This window comes from Equus quagga, chromosome 1 (assembly GCF_021613505.1).
Source record: "Equus quagga isolate Etosha38 chromosome 1, UCLA_HA_Equagga_1.0, whole genome shotgun sequence".
Classification (NCBI taxonomy): Eukaryota; Metazoa; Chordata; class Mammalia; order Perissodactyla; family Equidae; genus Equus; species Equus quagga.
The window spans coordinates 154,033,158-154,056,835 of NC_060267.1; the positions used below are offsets into that span (position 1 = coordinate 154,033,158).

At 42.4% G+C, this 23,678-nt stretch overlaps 1 protein-coding gene across 7 annotated transcripts in view; it reads right to left on the reverse strand.

The window, feature by feature from the left end:
- RBMS3 (RNA binding motif single stranded interacting protein 3) overlaps nucleotides 1-23,678 on the reverse strand; it is a 1,258,536-nt gene that overhangs the window by 1,230,760 nt on the left and 4,098 nt on the right. For 5 of the 7 annotated variants that reach the window (XM_046665620.1, XM_046665611.1, XM_046665592.1 and 2 more), the window contains exons 2-4: nucleotides 15,968-16,457; nucleotides 15,215-15,534; nucleotides 14,806-15,059 (exon numbers count right to left, since the gene is read on the reverse strand). In XM_046665620.1, coding sequence (XP_046521576.1) covers nucleotides 14,806-15,048 — 243 coding nt within the window. In that variant the 5' untranslated portion in view covers nucleotides 15,049-15,059; nucleotides 15,215-15,534; nucleotides 15,968-16,457. Of the gene's footprint in view, nucleotides 1-14,805; nucleotides 15,060-15,214; nucleotides 15,535-15,609; nucleotides 15,707-15,967; nucleotides 16,458-23,678 lie in introns of those variants that run through there. The other 2 variants (XM_046665635.1, XM_046665669.1) reach the window with 2 other exon arrangements.

Here is a 23,678-nt window from a genome sequence, read left to right on the forward strand (position 1 = left end):
AGACTATTTTTTAGAGGGTGATATGATCCTCAACTGGAACATTACTTCTATAGGACTCTGCTTTACCTACTTGGCACTAAACAGACACTCGGTCTAGCTCTGAAGAAGGTCAGAACGTAGTCCTTAACTGAGCAGGAAATTAACCCTTTATACAACTTTCAGTTTCTCAAAGATAGTTGTTATACAACTGACACCAAAAGGAAAATGTAACAATAAAACTGAAAACTGGAGCAAAGTGTGTGGTGTTACTTTATTGTTGCATCTCTACATTCGACAGCCTCAGAGATGCAAATCTCAGCTCTAGGCCACAATTAAATCGATGCATCAAAATAAAGACTTCACATATATTTTCAAACATCACAGCAGCGGTGAAATGTTAGGTCTTCAGTATTGTTTTTCCCTCAAGGATTTCCTTTTTTTCTCTACCTCTTCTTCCTTTGCTAGAGGGATACATACCAGCAAAGCAACATCTGACATGTTGACATTGCCACAGATACCAAATCTCGATGGAATTCAGGGACTGTGCCATAAATGAGGAGGTTTCTTTGAATTTCAAAAGCGTCTAAAAGCTGAAAGTAGAAGAAAAAAGTGGACAAGTGACTGTCCAACATTTAGGCTGTGATTCTGAGCTAGCACAACTCTGGGCTGAGTGCTTTTGTTACAGCAGCGTACAGATAACGTGTACACATTGCTGACTGGTGAGAACAGGCAGACACAATGGTTAAGGCAAGGAGATCCCGGGGCATTAAAAACCCACTAGCATTCTATTTTCCCTTTGTCTTGCTCCTTTACATGCACCAAGTTGCACTGAAGCTGTCCAAGTTGCTTGAAGCTGTTGACATTATAGACACCACAATTCCATCTTTTCACCCTCAACATCCCAGTGGTAAAAGTGAACCCTCTCTGATTCACAAGACTCTGAAATGAGCTCCAGCTTCATGTCTTTAGCTCAAACGTAAAGAAATAAGAAGGTAATGACTAATGGGCAATTATGGTTGCCCTGGTTACAACTCTAACTTTTGGCAAATATATTAATTTTTCTGTACCTCTGTGTGTTTAATACTTGTTTAAATAGTACATAAAAATACCAAAAAGGTGCTATTATTATTGGCTTAGCCACATGCTTTTTTCTTTCTTGATTATTGTTCTATTACCTACATTTTCACTCACTGGTCCAGATTACCTGCCGCAGCTGGGATGGAGGAGAGAGAGCTCACATCTCTCACTCTTGCACTTTCCAAGAATTGCTACATTCTGAATGTGATGCCCAGGGGCCTCCCAGCTAACTGGATGTGTAAATAAAAGAGTTTTAAATCACTTCAAGGTGTCATTCAAATTTTCTTCCTAGCTAACAGGGAGGAAATTCACCAAATCCACCCTGGGGCCATTTTCCCATCTCTTTTCCTGCTGACACTCATGTAATGTGCTAGACAAAGGCACAGCGAGTCCCATATTAGAATCTTTTAGGACTAACTCCGCAGTCCTTCCTCCCGTCTTAAAAAGATCACTTCTCTCACTCATGAAAGAGAAAAGAAATACAAAAAGGCTGAAAAGGTAGTTTTCATTATCAGACTTTTTTTTTCACATCCTCTCTTTTTCTTATTTATCCATACCTAAAAGCATTAGTAATCATAATGTACTTGGAATTTTATTGAGTGGAATACAAGAAGAAGAATACAATACCCTAAGGATGTAACTTTGTAACTTAGCACTCTTTATCCATTACATAATTTGAAAATTATTCCCTGCATTGTTGTTGCAAGTGTAGGGGGCTCTGTGATGGTATTAGATTTGGGCTCTCAGCAAGATTTCTCTGTCTGTGTATTCTGACAAGTACCATCATAGTAATCCCCACAGAGTGAAGACAATCATTAGTAAATGGCAAAGAGGAGGTGTCAATGGTGCTTCAGCCAGTGGTTCAACTACCCACTAATAAAGGCTTTGAACTTGGATAATAGAAAAGCTGTCTCTCGGAACCACTTTACCAGACACTGTTTTCTATAATGGCCAAGGACAAATGCCAAGATTCAGTAGAACACCTAAGGAAAAATAGCAATACCGCTAGCCAAAGTTTTTGAATGAGATCTTGCTCTAAGCAGCCTCTATACACAACAATACAGGTAGTTCAAAAACAATTTGTAAGTAATTCACCAAGAATGTAAAGCAAACCCCAGGAAGTTGTAAAGTCTCCATCCTTGTCGAAGGATTGGTTTCAGAGCATCTCAGAGGGATTTCAGTCAACAATGGCTGGGGCAGGCCAGGAGAGGTGAAATCATAATCTATAAGATCGTTGTCCATTAGAACTTCCTGCAATAATAAAAATCTTCTATATCTGCACTGACCAACCTGGTAGCCATTAGATTTAGGGCTTTTGAGCATTTGAAGTATGCCTAGTACAAATGAAGAGCTGACTTTTAAATTTTACTCAATGTTAATTTCACTTAAACTTAAATAGCCACATGTGTCTACTGACTACCATATTGGATAATGCAGGTCTAGAAACTGAGGGAGCGAGTGTGGAGGGTTGAGTGTCTGGTCCAGACTAGTGAGAAGACACTGCCAGGAAGGCTGTAAGCCTATGGCAAGGATAGCACACAGTTTCGTCTTGCAGGCCACCTCCAACTGATTGTTAATGAATGCCTGCTTCCAAGGCTAAGGCTGAACTCATTAAGAAAACGTACTGGTGCCGGCCCTGTGGCCAAGCGGTTAAGTTCGGCCCAGGGTCTCGATGGTTCGGATCCTGGGCGCGGACATGGCACGGCTCATCAAGCCATGCTGAGGTGGCATCCCACATGCCACAACTAGAAGGACCCACAACTAAAAATATACAACTATGTACCAGGGGGCTTTGGGGAGAAAAAAAGGAAAAAAAAAGTACTGTGATTAACTGGAGATCTCTGGCATGAACACAGGAAGGGGAATTGGTGGCACATGTTCTGTGATTTCCGAAAGCCAATATGGTGAGGATAACCTAAAGTCTGTGGAGGAAGTAGAGAGAAGTAGAGGAGGCCATAAGACAGATGGCAACTCTAGAAAATGAACTGGATGATGGGTATTTCTTTACTGCCCTGAATTGATGCTCTTATATAAATACGGTTAGGCAAGTGTTCTAAATATATGCCTTTAGCCAGACAGCCAGAAGGCCACTGGTGTCAGATTATTTATTTAGTTGCTTATTTATTATCTGTCATATTTATTTAGTTGTTTACTTGTTTAGTATTTGTCTGTTCCACTAGAATGTGGGCTGCATAAGGACATGGACCATTCTGGGCCAGAAAGTAGGCATTAGGTAAAAGATTGTCAAAGTGAGTATTCATATACAACCTTAGTCATCAAAATTATATTTGAAGGCCTGCTACATGTAATGTACTATACTAGGGTTGGAGAAATAGCTGTGAAAAAGACAGACCTGGTCCCTATCCTCATGGCTTTCATTACACAACTAATTACACAGTCTAGAATATATAATACCACAATCAAGAATGATCTGAGACCATTCTTGATACCAAGAATGTATGAGACCAGTGGAAAGCGAGCTGACTTATAGGGTAGGAAAGGGAATAGTTCAAACAAGGGAAAGCTTCTTTGAGCTGTTGAGCTGAATTCTGAAGGCTGAATAGGGATTAACAGGGTGAGAAGGAAGTGAAGGGGAGGGGAGCGGGGAGAGAGAGCATTCCGAATAGGAAAAGGAAATGGCTTGAGCAAAGGCTCTGGATAGGACATGGAGAGCTCCAAAAACTTAATTAAAAAAAAAGTCCAATATTACTGTCATCCAAACAGAGGGGCAAGAGAGCAAACTGTCAGGATCAGTTGGTGATGTCCCTGGAGGAATACTGCAGCCCAATCCAGCCCCTTGCACCTCCCAGACACCTGAACCCACCCAACATCATCTGACGGCATCTTTTCCAGGAATTACCACATGCTCCTATGGACCCCAACTGCCAGAACCTTTAACTCTAATGAGATACTTTTGTGCTCAATTTCTTAAATAGGGTCACAGAAAACCACAGGGGGAAAAACTCATTTATCCAACCAAACCAAAGAGACTTACACACACACTCAGACTTGTGTAAGAGTTTACAAAAGGCTTTGCCCATACACTACTGAATTTGTTTCCAGTCTAGACAGTTCTTAGAAAGGTAAAAATATTATCCCCATTTCACAGTTGACAACCCTGAGGCTCAAAGAAAATGTGACTTGTCCAAGAGTTCAATTAGAAGGGACAGAACCAGGATTCAAAGTCACAACACCCTAGGCCCATTATCTTCCCTACAAGAGCAATTTCTTCCCAGTTGAGAGCCCTATGGGAAATACTGAGTCTAACCCGTAGTGACATCAACCCTACCAACCAAGAAACTTTTTTAAAACTATTTCTTGAGGTGATTTTTGTCCTGCCAGCGAAGGCACTCCCCCAAAGAGCCTTCCCTTCTCCAGCTAGGGAGATTTTCTCAGCTAGCTTTGTAAAACACACTTCCTTCATGGTTGCAGGCCCTGGGGAACTGCCTTGGAAAGTTCTACAGCCAGTTATTCAGAAAAGTAATGCTATTCATCTAATTCAAACCCAGAGCCTTGCTTTGAACTATTTTTTAAGTCAATTTGGAAGACCTGGAATCATTCACAGGGCCTCATTAGTTCTGAAATATGATGAGTCATTTTCAGACTCATGGATTGAATGCCCCAAAGCACTTTCAACAGTGACAGCTCTCACATCCTAGAGTGTGTAATGGTCCAGATACTTTACTTGTATCCTGTAATCAGGGCGACCAACTGTCAACTGTCCTGCTGTACCTGGGACCTAGGGTTTCCGGCGACGGAAGGAGTTGGTCATCCTACTGGTAAGTCAATCCCCATAATGCTGAGGTGTGGTGAGGGGGCCTTATCTATCATCTTTACTAATAAGAGAACCCAAACCTGAACATTCACATGGTTTGCCCAAGGTCCTCTTTGTAGGAACAAAACTGGGGTTTGAACTGAGATCCGATTCCCAGGGGTTAGCTCTACCCTAGCCCTCTGGGTAACCGCAGCACTACAATTTAGCCGAGAGAGATGGACATCATTCAGTACTGAAATGTAAATGAACACCTTAAGTCTTCCACTCCTCGGGAGAATTCTCACTTTTCTATCTTATGAAGTGGATAGGTTTTGTTCAGGACTGAAATAAAACTGGGAGCACTCTTTTGCCTTAAGCTCAATGTCCTGATTTGCATGTCAATGCCAGCAGTGTTATTTCACCTGAGGGCTGCTTTCAAAACACCCAGGGCAGTGCAAGCATTTTGCGCTGAGAAAGTAACCAGGAAGTTATGGAGAACAGGCCTTGAGCCACACCTGATGAAGTGGAACGAGCAAGAGTCTGGCAGACTTAAATTTAAATCCATCCTCTGCCATATACAAGCTGTGTGACCTCGGGGCTAATAACAGTTATTTGGCAAGATTACCGTGGTGTATAAAATGAGCTCATCCAATGTGACGCTACCTTGCTTCATGACTGGCACCTGATAAATGCCCCATAAATGTTAGTTCACCAACAACCCCCATGAAAGGAAACTCAAAATGTCCCTGGCTTTGTAATCTCAAGCTTCCACCAGAGTTTCTGAAACCTAAACCTATGTGAAAATAATATATTGTATCAATAATAAGAATACAAATAATACAATTTTTTTAATAGGTGAAAGATTTGGACAGACTTTTCACCAAAGAAACATACAGATGGCAAATAGGCACATAAAAAAAAGTTCAACATCACTAGTTACTAAGGAAATACAAATTAAAGCCACAAGAAGACATCATTACACACCTACTAAAATGGCTAGAATTAAAAGTACGGACAATACCAAGTGTTGGCAATGATATGGAGGAACTGAAATTCTCATGAATTGATGGTTGGAATGCATGACGGATCAGATTTTGGACAGCTGCTTTTGAAAATATATTGGCAACTTCTTATAAAGTTAAACATATTTACCACATGACCCAGCAGCCCCATTCCTAAGAATTCACTCCAGAGAAATGAAAGTGTTTACAGGAGCTTTATGCATAGATGCCAAAGATTTTTGGCTTTTTGTCAAATGTCCATCAACAAATGAATGGATGAACTTGTTCATTCATTATGTTGTACATCCATATAATGAAATCCTACTCAGTAAGAAAAAGGGACTACTAATACACACATCAAAATGAGTGAATATCAAAAACATTTTGTTAAGCAAAATAAGGTGGAGGCAAAAAGCTATATACTATTTGACTTCATTTGTATGAAATTTTGGAAAAGGCTGGGGTGGAGTGAGGGGACTGTTTGCAGAGGAACACAAAGGAACTCTTGGGAGCTGATAGAAACATTCTACACCCTGTGTGGGGTGGCGCTCACACAGGTTCATACATTTGTCAAAATTCACTGAACTCTACACTTAAAGAGGGTAAATTTTACCGTCTGTAAATTATATGCCAATAAATCTTACTTTAAAAGAAAACAGATTGCAAAATACACGGGGTCTCACCTGGGGAGGGGGATGCAATCCTGGGAAAGGGGTGGAGGTGGAAGCAGGGGAAGGATGGACAGGACAGACCCAGCCACTAATTTTTGTGAACTGGGACGTGATCTGTGCCTTTGGTTACTAGGGAAGCAGACCAAGAAAAAGGGAGTCATTCACTGGCTAGTGTCTCTATGTGTCCCACAGTCTCATTTCTCTCAGCTACCTCTAATGCCTGTTAGACAGGTCAATACTTTACCTTTAAAAATGCATTAAATGGTCCTACTTATAGGGAATATGCCAGCAGAGTCGCTACTCCTGCTGCTGCCCCCAGTTGTTTCCAACTGAGCTCAAAAATGCTTTAAAAAAGGGGCTGGCCCCGTGGCCGAGTGGTTAAGTTCGCGCGCTCCGCAGCAGGCGGCCCAGTGTTTCGTTGGTTCGAATCATGGGCGCGGACATGGCACTGCTCATCAAACCACGCTGAGGCAGCGTCCCACATGCTACAACTAGAAGGACCCACAACGAAGAATATACAACTGTGTACCGGGGGGCTTTGGGGAGAAAAAGGAAATAATAAAATCTTTAAAAAAAAAAAAAAAAAAAATGCTTTAAAAAAAAAATTTTTTTTACAGGTGAAGACAATAGCCTTGTCTAAGAACATGGATTCCTCTTACCAGTGATTGCAACTCTGTCAACACTGCACCCATGAGAAAGGAAGACAATCTCAGTAAAAACACCTCGACCCAAATTCAAGCTTGACACACGGGTGCCCATGGCAGTTCCCAGATCCCAATGCACAAGTTCACAGACGTCCACAGAGAAGTGAGGACAAGAAAGCAACGGGATATGATGAGATGCGATGGGATGCACGTGAGAGACAGCGGTGTGTGGTTTAGGGGTGTGTGTTGGGTGAAGGCTGCTGCCTATTCTTTCTCAAGAAAGGCTATTCTGAAATGCTTTATTTATTTCTTCTTTTTTGTGCTTAAATGTCCTTTATTCATGAAATGGTATGATGTCTTCTCTTGTCACACAATAAATAGGAATTAATTCTATTTCTGCCCCCTCATTTTCTTTTAAACGTACTGATCCATAAAACTCCCACATGGGGGAACCCTCCTAGACAGTGTTAGGCTGCCATAACAGACCCGAACCTCCACTCTCAACCTACTATTCATAAGATAAAGTACCAACTTTCTGCCATACCATCACACAGCCTCCACGATAAATATACCTCCAGCGGCTACCTCCACTCAATCCTATGATGAGCTTGTGAATCCTTCTCAGCCGTTCTAAACTTTGACACATCCTCTACATCTGGAAAGCCCTTTCTCTGCATTTCCTACTCCTCTGAGACCCTGGTGAAATGCTCCTTTCCATGCGGCCTCTGTGCAGGTAGACTAGTCGCTCCCTCCTCTGCAAAACTGAAGATTCTCATCTCTCTGATGGCCCTCAAGTCTTTATAACGACATGATCTGTGCATAAGTGTGTCTCCTCCATGAAACTGTGGGTTTCTCTTTTTTAACTGTGCAATCCCAGTGTGTAAGGAAGTGCTTAATACGTATTGACTGAAGACATTGAGGCAGAATTCAATGTAACCACCGTTTATTGAGTGTCCACCATGTACCAGGCATGGTGCTGGAAAACTGTGCTCAGGAATGAACAGCTTAACCCCCACATTTGTCACCCAAAACTAAGAAATTCACTGTCCATGGTGCCTTCTTCTCCAGGACTCCCTCTGTAGGTTGTAAGGTACAAATACGAGGACACAAATATCCTGACATGTAGATTCAAAGGTCAAAGAAAAACCTTTAGGGATTTCAGGAAACAAACTTGCTTTAATTTAGGGGCAGACAAGAAAAGTTAACATATTTTAGTCTAATGACATGACTTCCATTGAAGGTCTATATTTTAAAACATCAGAGCCCAATCCCATTCTTCCTCAGATTATAGGCTCAGCAGATGTGAAATGTATCACTAATTTCATTTTACAAATGGGAAAACCAAGAACTCTGAATTTCTGAAGCAGACTGCAAATGCTTCACGTGACTGTGTCAGAATTCAGAGAGGGTTCAGGTCCTCTAAGAGGAGACGGGATTTTGAGATGAATCATGCCATCTGGCTAAAGGGTCTTCAAGTGCCAGCTCTGTCTTTGGGCAAATCACTTGTCATGAGGCATCAATTTTCTCACCTGTAAAAATTGGGAAATTGAGGAACCAGACTAGGTAGGCCATGTATTCCAGTCCAGTTTCCTAATTCTAGGAGTCTCATGTGGCAAAATAAGAATAAGGGGCAAGTCCTCCCCTCCGCTCTTCCTGTACAGAAGCAAAAGATCACATAATTTTCCTCTATAATCTTTCTTTTCAAATGGTAGAAAATTAATGCTAACATATGTTCCATGTTCTTGGATAAGTTCATTTATCTGTCTCTATTTGTCTGGTTCTCTCCTTCTCTCTTTCCCTCTCTTTCTCTCTTGTTTTCTTCTCTCTCCTTCCTCCCTCACCCCCAGGAGAGAAGTTATACTCGTTGTTTTGCCCCCTAATGTCCATTCCCCTTGGTCTAGTAACAGCAACTTGATTTTTTTTCCCCCAAGAACTATACCCCTTCCAAAGGATACAATTTGCCAGAACCTTCATTGTGGATGCCCGCCCTTCCCTGACCAAGAAACAGATGCCTGATCTAAGCAAAGCCAACTAGATAACCTTTCTATGGACTCTGGTTCTCGAGTAGAATGATACAAAGACAAAAAATGGTTGGAATTTATTCTTCTTATGTCAGTGCCCTTGAGAGATCATTCATCACTTTCTACTACTTAGATCTTCTGAGATTCCTGGCTTCAATATTTTCCAAAAACCAGTTTTATCACTTTTCCTCTGATTCTGTGATTACCTTAAAACCTTATAATAAAACTTGTCTTTGCTCAAATTAAAGTCGGTTTCCGTTGCCTGCAACCAGAGCCCTAAAGGACACAACTTTCAGCTCAACCATTTTTTTAAGTCTTAAAATTTGCCACCTACTCCTCCTGAGAAGCATAAATGTAATGTGTAAAAGCAGGACAATCCATTTGTTTTATTAATGTCTTGTCTGTACTCCTGTGGGCTAGGCTGGGATGTAAAGGCCTTCCATCCTGGTCCTCTTTGCCTTTCCTGATGACGAGAGGAGAAGTCTATTGACAAGTCAGAGGAATGGATAACTCTTTCCTAACCTCCTGCCCACCTAGAAAAGACCTGGGAACATCTCAAGTCCCACATGGCAAAATTGGGTCAATGAGTACCAACCTGGTTTGACAGTACAATAGTGTGTCTATATCATTTCCAGCCCTACAACCATCTGGGAAACTGAAAATTCTAGGTGAACTTGGAGCCCCAAGTCATTCTCCTTTTCAGAACTCTGGACTGCAACAGTAATAACAATAATCATAATTATTATTATTAACAATTACTGAGCAGTCAGTACCTATGAAGCATTAAACCAGGAACTTTATATGTTTTACCTCATTCAAGCCATACAATAACCACAGGGGTAGGTGCTATATTCCTATATTACAGATGAAAAAGATTGACGTTTGGAAAGGTTAGGACCTTACCTGAGGTTAACAGCTAGTGAAAGACAGAGCCAAGATTAAATGTGGGTCTTTCTGATTTTACTCTTAATCAGAAAGTCAACACTCTTAATCACAGTGACATCTTGCCTAACATAAGCAAGTTTCTGTGCTGGAAATCAGAGTTCACCTGGCTAACACACTGCAAAAACGACAGGGTTTCCATTATTTTTCATGCCAGGAACAAACCCCCAAGAGGTTAGGCATCAAAGTGAACTGTCTTGATTTTATCAATTGCCTTTTCTCCTCTACTTGCCACTTGAGACTTTGCTGTCCTCTGTGTACTGACAAACCCTATTGTACCTGGAGCAGGAATGTTTTTCAGGATAAAATAAAAAATAAGCCTATCACTCTCCATAAGTTAACAGGACTCAGTGTACTTTGCAAATTGCTCCTACCCATCAAAAACAAAGGGTGGATAGTGAACCCGAAGTTAAATTTGGCTCTTAAATACCCTCTCATAGAGCCTTTCAGGTATAAAGAAAGTCTTAAATCCTAAAAGGATAGAATGGAAAACATCGATTTGTTACACATTCACTTAACAAAAATTGACTGGACAAGTTTAGCTAATAGTATTGCTAACCAATGTTAATTTCTTCACTGTGATATACATACCACGATTAAGCAGGATGTTAACGTTAGGGGAAGCTGGGTAAAGGGTATATGGGAACCCTCTGCCTTATCTTTACAACTCTTTTATAAATCTAAAATTACTTTAAAATAAAAGGCTTTAAAAAACGTACTGGACAGGGGCCGGCCAGTGGCACAGTGGTTAAGTTCGCATGCTCCGCTTTGGCATCCCAGGGTTCGCAGGTTCGGATCCCCAGCATGGACCAACGCACTGCTTATTAAGCCAGGCTGTGGCAGGCGTCCCACATATAAAAGAGAGGAAGATGGGCATGGATGTTATCTCAGGGTCAGTCTTCCTCAGCAAAAAGGAGGATTGGTGGCAAATGTTAGCTCAGGGCTAATCTTCCTCAAAAAAACAAAAAAGAAAGAAAGAAATGTACTGGACATGCTGCGTAAGAGATTCCCTACAGCGTCCTCCGTAAGACTGATGGTCTAGAACTACATTACCGATGACGTGAAGTTGAGGTGAGAATCTCGAGGTGAGTCATGTTCACCAGTGAAGTATCATTGGTAGCAACAGCACAGAGTCTCTCTAGTCCAAAACCACAAGAATCGCATATCTTGCAAACCAAGGCTTTAATGAGAGCTGAACAAAAAAGAGAGTTTGGTCACGATACTTCACATCTGGGCCATAAATACACAGTTCTATACAAAACATCACGGCAAATGGTGTGTATGTGTGTGTGTGTGTGACAGAGAGAGATGGGGGAGGAAAAATAGAGAATATATGAATGAGATGAAGCCAAACAGACAAGAAAGAATCACTTATATCACTCACGTGGGATCAGGGGAAGAATTCACACATTTGCACAAGTAATGACAACATAGATGGAGTAAGATCCTGGGATGCTGGTCCTCAACACAAGGAACTTTTTACACTTTTCTAAACAAAGTTTCAGAAATATCTATCGAAGAGTTATTCGGCATAAGCAAAGCATTTCAGAAGGGTTTTAAAAACACTAAAAGGATGGAATATTTAAAGCCTCCAGAAATGCTGCAAGAAAGTTTTGAAGATGATTAAATCCAGGGTGGAGAACACTTTCAAGGATTTGAAGGTCTCTGACTCGAGGACAGTGACTCTTAATCTTCCTCTGTAAGATTAGAAGAAAAGAGTTTTGTCCAGCTTAGAGAATCTCTTTTCAGATATGAGGGAAAAGTTCTTGAGAAAACGAGTGAGGAAATACCTCACTAGGTCCCCCAGCGGGGTTAACCGCATTGTCTTGGGATGTCATTGCAAGGAGAGGAGACTGCTTTTCATAAGGGTCGAACACAAATCTGCCTCAAAGCCCAGAGGAGGAAGAGATGGTCGATTTAGGGTCTTCTCCAATGCATGGAGTCAAATTATATATAACATGTAGCTGTGTTAACATCTCTCTGAAGAGCAGTTGCCAGAGAGGAATCAGGCATTGTTATTCTAGGAACAGAAAGTGCCAGTCATGTCATGAAACTCTGGTGTAAAAAATCCCTTGACTGATCCAGTTTACTAACCTTTCTTCCTATTTCAGGGACTTTCTGTGGACGTATGACCGTGAACCTGCAGTGTAGGAGACAAGCTGATCTGGCACTAAGCTCTGATTTCTTTTCCAATAAGACAACTGGGGTAAATTCATGAGAAAATAAATCATGGCCCCAAATCAGAATCTTAAAAAAAAATGCCCTTACTCCCCTGACACTTTATATGGGGCGATGGGGGGTGGTAAGATCCCTTGACATCCTATTTACATTACCCTTGCTTCGGGAAAGGTTTAAGATAAATAATACAGTATTCAAAATTCGTATTTTATTACTCTCACGAGTGAGACAAAAACATAATAGTCCAATACATCACTTTTGTACATTACTGTGTTTAAACCCTACGGTGATAATCTCCCCACTGTGCCCCACACAGCTTGGGAAAACCACATCCTACTTTATCCCAGTTTGTCTTCCACTTATATTTTAGTAGAATAATTTGGTCAGACATCCAAAGGCCTTCCCACTAATGAAACCAGGATTTGCTAAGAAAAATCAATTTATAACTTGCCATAGTATCCAACAAAGATAAAAAGAGTAATTAAAGTTTGAAACACAGCAACCGTCCTCAACTCTTAGAGGAATCAGTAGGAGAGTACCAGAGAAAAGCAAAGGGTTAACACAGCTGATTTCTGGGTTAAGAGAAGGACGCAACATGATTTTTTAAGGCAAACACCTGGAGGGAAAAAAAGTAGTATTTTGTTTCCACCTCAAGAAATTGCAGACAAACATAAAGCAAATCACATCAGTGGAATACTCAATTACCTGAACGTGCTCATTAACAAAATGTAATCAACCCACTTTCAGTCCTCTCTTCACCTGCTGTAATATTTGTAGTGCACTGCCTTCCGTATTCCTCACAAGCGGGAGAACGTTAGACAGTCTGCACGGTGCATCAAAGGGAAACAAATAAGCACAGATTTCTGCTGATGGCAGGAATTTCTCCTGCCCAGGGCACAGGAATCAACAATATGGAAATGGCAGCACTGGCTGTATATTTTAATTATTCCCCACACCTATTTTGCAAAAGAGACTTAAAGTTCAATTAGGTAATATGATGCTCAGTTATGGTTATTTCATAAAACTGAGAGGAGTCATTTAAAGTAGTAAATATGCAGTCATGACAGAATTAAATATTCATGAGATCATGAGCAACTGGAAAGCTGAGGATATTAGAATATTAAAATTCATTAGAGTTTTGACGATGTAAATCTTGAATGCATTTGTAAGGCACCCCGGTCCAGTCTAGAGTGTGTTCGAATTCCAGTTCCTGGGTAGACTTCCATTTAAATTACAATACTGATTTTGGTAGATAAACAACATTCCCAATCCTTAGCTCAGTTTCAAAATGCAAAATAATTTTGAACATTTGCAAATACCAACTTGTTAAGTGAACCTGTCTCCAAATACAGAACAGCAACACTCAATGTGATCTCAATATGTTTCGAACATTTGTTTCATCTAACACCAGCACCTTGGGAAAGGTCCAACAGAAACCAAGGCGATTTCCTAGGAGGAGTACTTCATGACATGCAGTTCTTTTCTAGCCAGGAGAAGTGGCTGTTCTCCTGTACGCTTCTCTAAGTGAGCAAAAGTGAGAAAGTATATCGACTGATCCTTCTTTGGCTCCAATATTCTGATTTGTTGAACCAACTTTTCCCTAACATTGGTAGCCAGTTTCAAAATGTATTAACAAATACATGTGTACACTTGATACAGATACAACTAAAGGACACCAGCTTCCACAGACCTGAACTCCAACAGTGTATAAAGAAAGAACACTGTGCTCAGAGACAAAGCTGTAATAAATACACTCTTATAATATTATCGAGGCATTATTTTCTATGCCAGTTCTTCTACTTCACAATTTTCTCAACAAAAGAAACATCAGCACCAGAGAAGGGCATCTGAGCCATTTCTTACTGGAACCCAATTACCTGAAGAACTCCTGTCTCCACTCTAAGTAGTAGCTATCCCCTTGTCTACAATGACACAGCAGGGCTGCACAAGCTTTACAGGGCTCATCTGCCGCCAGACACTCGGTCCCTGCCCTCCTGGGGAGCAGGATGCCAGGTGAGGAGAAGGACCTCCAGCCTAGAGCTGGGTTAAGCAGTGCTCTCCATTCTGCAAATGAGCCAAACTTTGCTCCCATTGTTGTCGTCTTTAGGTTGATGTCACCTCCTTCCAAGGAGTCTCAGAAGCCCCTTGGCAGCTTCTGAAGACATATGTTTCCCCTTGACCTAGATCATCCCAACAAGCCTTGGTTATACTGTGCTGGTAAGCAAAGGTCTCACACTGCTCTCCTGAGGTGCTGTGCTCTACCCTGGACATCGCATCGCATGTATCAGAAGACTTTTCTCTGCACACACCGCTGAATACGGAAACCAGGACAGACTTCTGCACACGCCTTCCAGTTCATAAAGTCACTAGCGCCCATGGATTCCCTGAAATCCCACGCCTTCCCCTCATCTGCAACCCCCACCACCACACAACTGAGGGAAGGGGGTGGAGGGGAGCGGAGGGGTTAAAGTGACAGCCACTACTAGAGCTCCTTGGTTTTGTTCAGAAGGTGTCACAGCGCCAACACTGTGGACCTACCTTGCTCTCTCCCTTCTCGCTGTTGGGTCGCGCCTCGGGATCGTCGCTGTCCTCAGCGCCTGCACTCTCGCCGGGTAGTTCATCCTGAGCCAGCTGCTGCTGCTGCTGCTGCTGCTGCTGCTGCTGCTGCGGCTGGGGCTGGGGCTGGGGCGGCTGTGGCGGCGCCTGGCAGGCTCCGCCAGCCCCCTGGGAGCGGGGGATGGGCTCCGGGCGCGGAGAAACTCCCTCAACATCCATCTCCATCTTCCCATTCACTGGAGGGCAAGACAAAAGCGGAGCGGAGACTTGGCAGCGGCGCCCGGCGGCTCCTCAGCTGCCCGTGGCACGCATGGCTCGCCGAGGAGGGGCCGCCTCCCGCGCGCCCTCCCTCCTGCCACCCTTCGCCCGCGCTCCCCGCAGCTCCGCTCGCCTGCTTGGCTCCGGCACTGGCGGCGTCTGGGCCGGGGAGCGCGAGGAGCGGGTGGCCGCGTGTCCTTGGAGCGGTGGCCTTCAGGCGCCCCCGGCAGTCCCGCTAAGCAGAGCGCATCCCGGCGGCAGCAGCGGCGGCGACGCCTCCCAGCCGCGCGCCCATCCCCGGGGCCGCTCGGGGACTTGCTCTCCAGCCGGGCCTCCCTATTCTCGTTGCTTTCCAGCCTCTCCTGGGGCTTCTTGGCGTTTCCCCTCCCTTCCAACCTTCTGAACAAAGTTACTGGAGGAACAAACCAGATCGCCGGGATCTGCCGAGCGAAACTGACAGGAATAGGGAATGTCAGGTGTAAGTGAAATCTACCTTCCCCGCCCGCTGACCAAGCGCCGACCCCTCACCTTTGCCCTCTCCCCGACGCAGAGGAGCCGAGGAAAGGCGGGTTTTCCGACCCGGTCAAGGTGGTGGCGGAGAGGAGTGGAAGGAAGGGAGCATGCGGAGGGCTGGTGGTTAGTGCGCCCACCCCCAACCCCAGGCGACCCCCACCTCCACGCTGGCCCTGGGCCCCCTCCTTCCCTCCCGCGGCCGAGCGCGTCTCCGGGGTCAGCCCCTCCAGTGCGTGCGTGTGTGTCTATCCCAGAGATCCCGCTCCTCGGTGGGCTCCGCCGCCGGCTCCGCGCCACACAGCCCAACACTAGAGAACTGGATCGAGTACAGAGGAGAAGCCAGCGGCAAATTCAGGGCTGGAAACCGACCTACCCTCGCCTCTGGCCCGATCGCGGGCTAGAACCGGGAAGGGGTGGGGCCCCGCGTGGATGGCGAGGACGCAAGTCTCGCAGCGCTCCCGAGTTTGGCGCAAAGGTCGGCAGTAGAGGGTCGATGGGGTAGGTGGAGGGAGAAGCGAGAAGTCGCTGCCAGGCATTTACTGCAATGTGCCCCGGGGTGGGCGCCAGCTGGGCGCCGCCGCTCCCGAGTGACGATCTCTCCGGTGCTGGAAGCAAGTCCTTAGCAGGGCAGGTCTCCAGGAGGTTCCGGTAGTGACCCCAGGGCAGGCGGTGAGGTGCGCCTATAAATATAGATAGATAGAGATGACAAGGGTAGACTTGGAAATTCTTAAATCGGGGCTTACCGACAGTCAGGTGATTAGGATGACTTCTAAATTTAACACCACTTGGTCCTGGGGAGTAGCTTACAACTTCACGGGAACTGGTACTGCAACTCTGCACGTCCAGGAGGGACCTTCCAGCAGCTGCGGAGAGAAATAGCGGGTTATTAAGAACCTGTTTAATATTAAATAGAGCCCATTGTTCTGGGCTTTGAGTTCCATAATGCCCCCAAATGGATCAGCAGATAAATGAACTATTCATGCATTTCTTAGCAGAGGGTGGCTTTTTCCCCTACCATATAATGTATCACAGATAACGCTTGCCTAATGAAACTAGAAAATTGCATTGTTCATCTCGTGACTGCTTTGCATTAACTTAAAGACAACTTTACATATCAAGACACACTGTCCCAATGGATGCAGTTACACAAGAATACATCATTAGGTCCTATCCTTCAATGCAATCTTTTAATCTCTGACTCAGCCTGTAAGTGTGACAAATTAATTGCTACTTTAATTTAATCAGTGTAGACAGCCAATCTGGATAACACAGTGTGAACATACATTTGGAGAAAAGAAAGTTTGGGGACCGAATTACTCATTCTCTTTTTCTTCAACGTTTCTAAAAACTAAATTTCAAGCTCATTTTCTAAATTGGGAACTTGTTAAAAATAAAGTCAACTTGTTTTAGTCTGAGATTCATGATACTTTTTAAATGACATTATGACCCTTATGTAGTAATGTACCAGCCAAGAAAATATAGAGCGGTGCGCCTCTAAAGAAGTTACTTGCTCTCCATTTCCTCCCCAGTACATTGTAATAAATCAATTCTTACGGTATTTTTATAATGGTAAATTAGATTATCTGTGTAAAGTGCTTAGCAGAGTGCCTTAGTGTGTAATGAGCACTCAACAATCATGACCTGTTTTACTGAAAATAGTAAGATGATAGAAATTCACCATGAGCACCCATCTGAGCACCTTGATTTAGGAAGCAGAAATTGCCAGTTTAATTACCCTTTTTATATAAATAATTCTAAAAGATATTTGGTATCTTCAAAGAATGAAGCCCCTTCTGAAGGCAGGAAGAAAGTCAATGGTGTTTTGTGCCATAAAGTTTTGAATTTGACAGATTTTCCTTCTACAGTGTAGAAATAAAAATTACATGTCAGTTCCGACTGGAGCTGGAATAGCTGACTGGTAAGTTATTATTCTTCCATGCTTGTTACTTACAAAATATGTTTATGAAGTTCTTTCAAGGCTTAAATGAAGATTAAATCAAAATAAAGATAAAATACTTCAACTAAATTTGTTCTAAATTTAGGCATGTGCTTGTAAAGATTCCCATTGTTAAATGCAAATATTTTTCCTTTCTCTGCCCTTCTATTTTTTGGGGACAGAGAATGTTTTTTTCTTTTCTTTTTTTCTTTTTTTTTTGCATCTGTCATAAGTAAATATGGGCTCAGAAAATATATTACATTTCAAAACTGTTGATTGCACCTAATTATGCATGTAAATTGCTACTTCAAACATGCAGACAGCTTGCAACATTTTGAAAAATTTGCCCTAGTAGTCATCTGAGGTATTTGTGTTACTATTTTGCTTTTGCCTTAAACGACTCCATTTCTCAATTAGCTTTCCATTAATGATGGATCTATGAATAATTTTGACCTTTTGATGTCTCTTTTAGATGATCAAATTAGCAAATCAGCACTTTCAACAAAATTATCCTTCTTATTGTTTATACCAGACCCTTTGATTTTTGACTCATTGAGATGAGAGTTTACAAAAAGATGTCCTGGAAGAATCATCTAACCCCTTGCTACTCAAAATGTTGTCACTTGGACCAGTAGCATCACAACCAACTGTATTGTTAGAAATAGAGAGCCTCAGGCCCCAGCCTAGACTTACTGCGTCAGATTCTAACAGGATCTGCAAGTGATTCCTACAACATTCAAGTTTGAGAAGCAGTGCTCTAACACCTTGAATAGTTGGCCTTTCTACATTATAATTATCTTGGCCACTGTTCCCCTAAAATACTACTCAGAAAGACTTATTGGGAAAACACCATCTTGGAAACTTTTTTTTTTGTCAAGACATTACAGTCCCCTACCACCCTCCCCCCAGGATCTTAGTGTTGCATAATGAAAAGCAACATAAATTAAGAATGTATCTATGTTGTGTATCTCTGGTTATGAATTGAAAGTATACAATTTTCTAAAATCAAAAGGCATGAACCTGAAAAGGGAATAGCACTTTATCTTGAATAATAAATATTATGCAAACATGTGAAACTAGTCCCCAAAAAACTTGGTTATTCTCGACCTTCTTCTTGAGACTTGAAAGTCCATAGTTTCTTTCTGTGCTGAGATTATTGATACCTTCTGTTAAAATGCAAGCAGAAACTGCAAGCTTGTGTCTGTGCAATGACAGTCTAATAAAGCTTCAATAATTTGGCATAAGTATGGACTAAATTATATGCCCCACTATTTTTAGGAACTAACAGAACTTGTGACTTTAAAAAATTTCTTTAAAGCACTTATACATATATCGATGAATTATTTATTTAAAACACTATCTGGGACAGTGGTTCTCACCTGTAATGTACATGAAATCACCTGGGGAATGTTGTTGAAATGCAGCAGGATGAGGTTTGGGCCAGAGAATCTGAATTTCTAACAAATTTCCAGGTGAAGCCAGTGCTTCTGGTCCTCAGACCTAATAGACTTGCTTTATCGCCATCAACTGCTATCAAATTTTAATCCCTTGGGGAGCTTTTTAAATCTTCAATGTCTGGACTACACCCCAGACAAATTAAATCTAAATTTCTGGGGGTGAGATGTAGGCATCAATAGTTTTTAAACCTCCCCTGGTGATTACGATGGGAAGCCAAGATTGGGAATCAGTGCTGTAAATCAGTGGTTCTCTAAGTGTGGTCCCCTGACCAGCAGCAGCAGCAGCATCACTTGGGAGCCAGATATGAATGCTGACTCCGAGGCTCCACCCTCGACCTACTGAGTCAGTATCTAACTTTAAGATCCAGGTGATATGTCTGCACATTTAAAGTTTGAGAAGCGCAGCAGCAACCTGATCGCAACTCCTTCATCTTTTGGCTCTTTACAGATCTACGCTCATAGTGAGAAGCTTGTAGAACACTTACAGATAAAGTTCCAATTGACAAGAGGAATTTATCAACATCCCTAGCTCTGTTTTAATACTTCTGTGATTGGCAGCACTGTCCAATAGAACTTTTCTGCGGGATAGAAATGGTCTATATCCGTGCTCTTCAATATGTCGCCGCCAGCCTCATGTGGCTATTGAGTACATGAATTATGGCTAATGTGACGGAGAAACTTTTAATTTTAATTTTATTTCATTTTAATTGATTTAAATTTAAATAGGCTCCTGTGGCTATTGGCTCCCGTATTGGACAGAGCAGTCCCAGAGTAATCATCCTTCCTGTTGCTGAACCCTTATTCAAATTCCCAGGTTGAACACAGGCCCCTCCTGCTCAGCTTTTGTATGTATTAATCCCCAGTGAATGCACCAGGATGAAAAACATCTGCCTTGCTGCCTCATTTACATAATAAGTAACATTATGCTTATTATTTTGAATGAGAGGAGTTTAACTTGAATTAAATGCCACCAAAAGTTGTCAAAACCTTTTTCATAGTATTCATAATTACGTAGCTTTAATTTTACAGCCTTTTCAAACGTCAGCACACATGGAATGTGTTTGAAACTGCCTTAAGAAAAAAAGACAAAAGACTGCAAATGGATTCAGGGGAGAAGGCACATAAAGACCCCCTCCCCCAGCGTCTTATTGGTGCATAATGGAAATTTGCATAAATTAAGAGTGTATCTATGTTGGAAACAAATATCAAAACTTGAAGATTCCTCTCAAAATGAAAGACGGATGAGATACCAAACAAAGGAAGGATCAAGGAGTTAAGGTGCCAGAAGATAGCAAATGAAATTCAAAATAGAAATGTACTCAACAATTTCCCTGATGTAAATATCTAATCTGTGGAATCAATGAAATGGGAGGGGAGGGGACAAAATGGAAGGAAAGAAAAATGCTTATGATTTGAAGACAGGCACCAGCCCCCTGAGTCTTCCCTTTTCCAGGATGAGAACCACCACCACCACCACAATTACAGCAGCACTGCCTACCAGCTACTAGGTGCGCTCCGGACATTATCTCCTGTAACACTCCCAACAACCCTGTGAGGTGCCTATGATCAGGAAAGAGATTATTCAGGGGATGTTATTTTATCTCAGGATAAAAATAAATCTCTACTTGAGAGGGAAGAGGACAATGTTAAAATAAAGTCCACCCTTTCCTTTGACTGAAAAGGACGTGTGTCATTTCTAAGCTCAGTTAGCTACCACCTTTCTTACAAAAGGAGGCTAGCACCAGGAAAATATTTCGTCAGGGTCTGAGCCTTGCCTGGCTGCTGATTTGGTACCGTGTGATACAAGATTATGCCCACAAAGAAATGTGTAGCTAAGGGCAACAGCCTCACTTCTGAGGATGGTCACTTCATAGCAACTGAAACCAATAAATAGGCTGCCGTTGTCCTCAGGAAAGAAACTCCCAGGGACTTCAGACAATACGATTTCAGGAGGTTGGCCGAGAGCTCAGAGGCCATGCAAATCTGGTGCTGACTCTCATGCAGGCATCTTAAGATCCCCCTCACCCAGGCTTTCCGTTTGTTCAGAAACTGAGGGCAAGTTTCTTCATAATCCACATCAATCCACCTTAGAAGGGAGGGGGCAGAGTGACAATGAAAAAGAAGAAAATCTTTACTCTCCTGAGTGATGGACTAAAAAGGCCAAACCCAAGTCTGTGTTTACCAGTGCTGCAGATATCCCATGCCCAACAACACAGTTTATTAATCAAGCCACAGCCCTAATCGTTGTGCGAGGCAATCTTTGGAGGATTCCCCACCCTTCACTTGTTCAAACATGCATGTTTCTTGGCTAAAGTTCTAAGTGTGGTTTATGGACATGGGATTCCCAGGCATTGTGAACTTTAATTCTGGTTCACCTGAAAATGCTCCAGGTCACGGCAGTTTCAAGAGCAGTCACATTATGCTCAGGCAATATTGGAGCATTTCTTCCTAGTGAGAGGGCCTGTTTGGCTTCCTGAATCTTGTACAGAATGCCGGCTTTGCTGAGCTGGTCTGGACTTGATTGGTGCCAAAAAAATCACCCTCATTCCTGATGAAGTCTAGGTTGGAGGAGTAGCTTGTATCTGTAGGCAAATGGTCTCCGTGTTTCTGAATGCCTGGATCAGGCAGATGAATCTACTCTGTCACACCCATGTGGGGCTGTTGCAAGGTTGGCCTGCAGGTGCCCTGCAGGCAGCTAGTTCCCAGTAGGTAAGAGGCTAGTAAACTCAGTTCATTTTTCCCAAATTCACCAGGCAGCTAAGACACTTCTCCTAGTGCAGAGAGAGTTATGCTACTTGAATTCCCTACACCTGGAGAGAAACTTCACAAGTGGGAAAGAAGTGTTAATTCCTTTCAATGAATTCTGCTTCAATATCAGTCCTAATCCCATGTCCCATGTCCCAATCCCCCTCACTGCTTGGTGCCTCCTGTGGTGGAGGAGAATTCTGGGAGCCCACCCTGGACTACTCCATTTCCTGCCTTTTGTATCCACTCATTGGTCCTATGTGGTCACCAGGCACCATCAGCTCTACCAGCCACACTCCCCTCAGTTGTAGAACTAACTTAGTGGGTCTTACATGTGGTTGGTCAGAATTAACATTCCTTGTACAAAGCTGTCAAGAATTAAACTCCTGACCTGGCTCTCATTAGCATCATTCTCGTATCAACTGAGCAAACCAGAAATTTTACGGAGGTGTAAAGCTTGCAGAGGTGGTGCTCTTGCAAAGTGCCTTTTATCTTACAAGTGCCTAATAAATATTACATTTTTGTAATTCAGCTTTTTAAACCAGAAATTATCTTTTATTCCCTCATATAGTATATTTTAGAAGACCCACTAATGTAGTGCCTTGTACATGGTGGGAATTAAATAAATGTTTGAGAATGAATATTAAAACCTTTTAAGTGAAGGCTTAGAAATGACTTTGCATCTCATCTTGGAAAATTTAGTCTTCAGAAAAGTAAAATAAGACTAGGCTATTTGGAAACTAAGTTTTCACCCTGGACTTACTATCATCATATATTTGGATCAATTTCACTGAACCGGGAAGGTAAATAGGAAGTAAACAACTGTAACTTTGCACAAGTACCTTGTCTGAGTCTCCGTTTCCTTTTTTTATGAATTGAGGAACCTATAATTCCTTTCAGCTCAAAGACTCTGAGATAACAATAGTAGATATTTTCTGACCAGTTAAGTGCACACTGAATGCATCCAATAATCAAGAGAGAGTGGGAAACTCTCTGGAGTTTGTAATGGTATGCTCTCAATTCATCTATTACATAGCAAATCTCTTCTCCTATTTCTAGATATGGTCATTGGACTCCTGGTCATTATGTCCTTTATCTGTACACTTTGCTTTTCATTTTGGAACAGAGTGTAAGCAACATGTATAACTACAGTAATAATTAGGCAAGACATTTTGGAAAACCAGGAATTTAAATGTAAATATGAAACAGGAAACAATCAGAGACAGCATAAACATAATAAATGAGTTCACAGGAAAAACCAGTAGCGTGTGGGTGATGAGTTGCAAGATTCACCTCGATGTATTTCTAGAGAAAGGAGAGAGACCACTATACTGGGGAAATTGAAAGTTCAGTGGGTGGTATACACCTTCTTAATATAATAGTATCCTCACATCCTTTAAGAATATCATACATGCTTAGAAATTAAGGCATAAGTAAATACCAACTGGTTTGCTTTGTCTCACTCTGCCCCCAGCATGCAGGTTTCCAGCCCTCTGCTCTGCTGACTGTTGTATTATGTCACTAGTTACCTCCCCACTGCTGAAATCAATGACATGTGGCATCTTGATCTTAGCTTAGCCTTCTGGACCATGTTTCACTCCAACCTTCTCAAGAAGCTACTCAGTCTTGATTCCCTCTTCATCTTGTGACCATTCCCTCACTAACTTTCTTTTTCACTCTTCTTTTCCTATCCATCTCCAAGGGATTCTATTCCACGTGTACTCTTTCTTCAGAGAGCTCACAAAACTTCAACTTCCTCACTGGGAAAATAGCGTTCATATCAATCACCAGAGAGATTAAGCACAGCATTAAGCATTTGCATATGGCATCTCTTTTAATTATCATAACAGCTCTCTGCAGTAGCCATTACTTGCTCCACTTTATGCACAAGGAAACTGAGGTTCTGATAGTCTGGATAACATGCCTAAATCCACAACCCTGGTAGT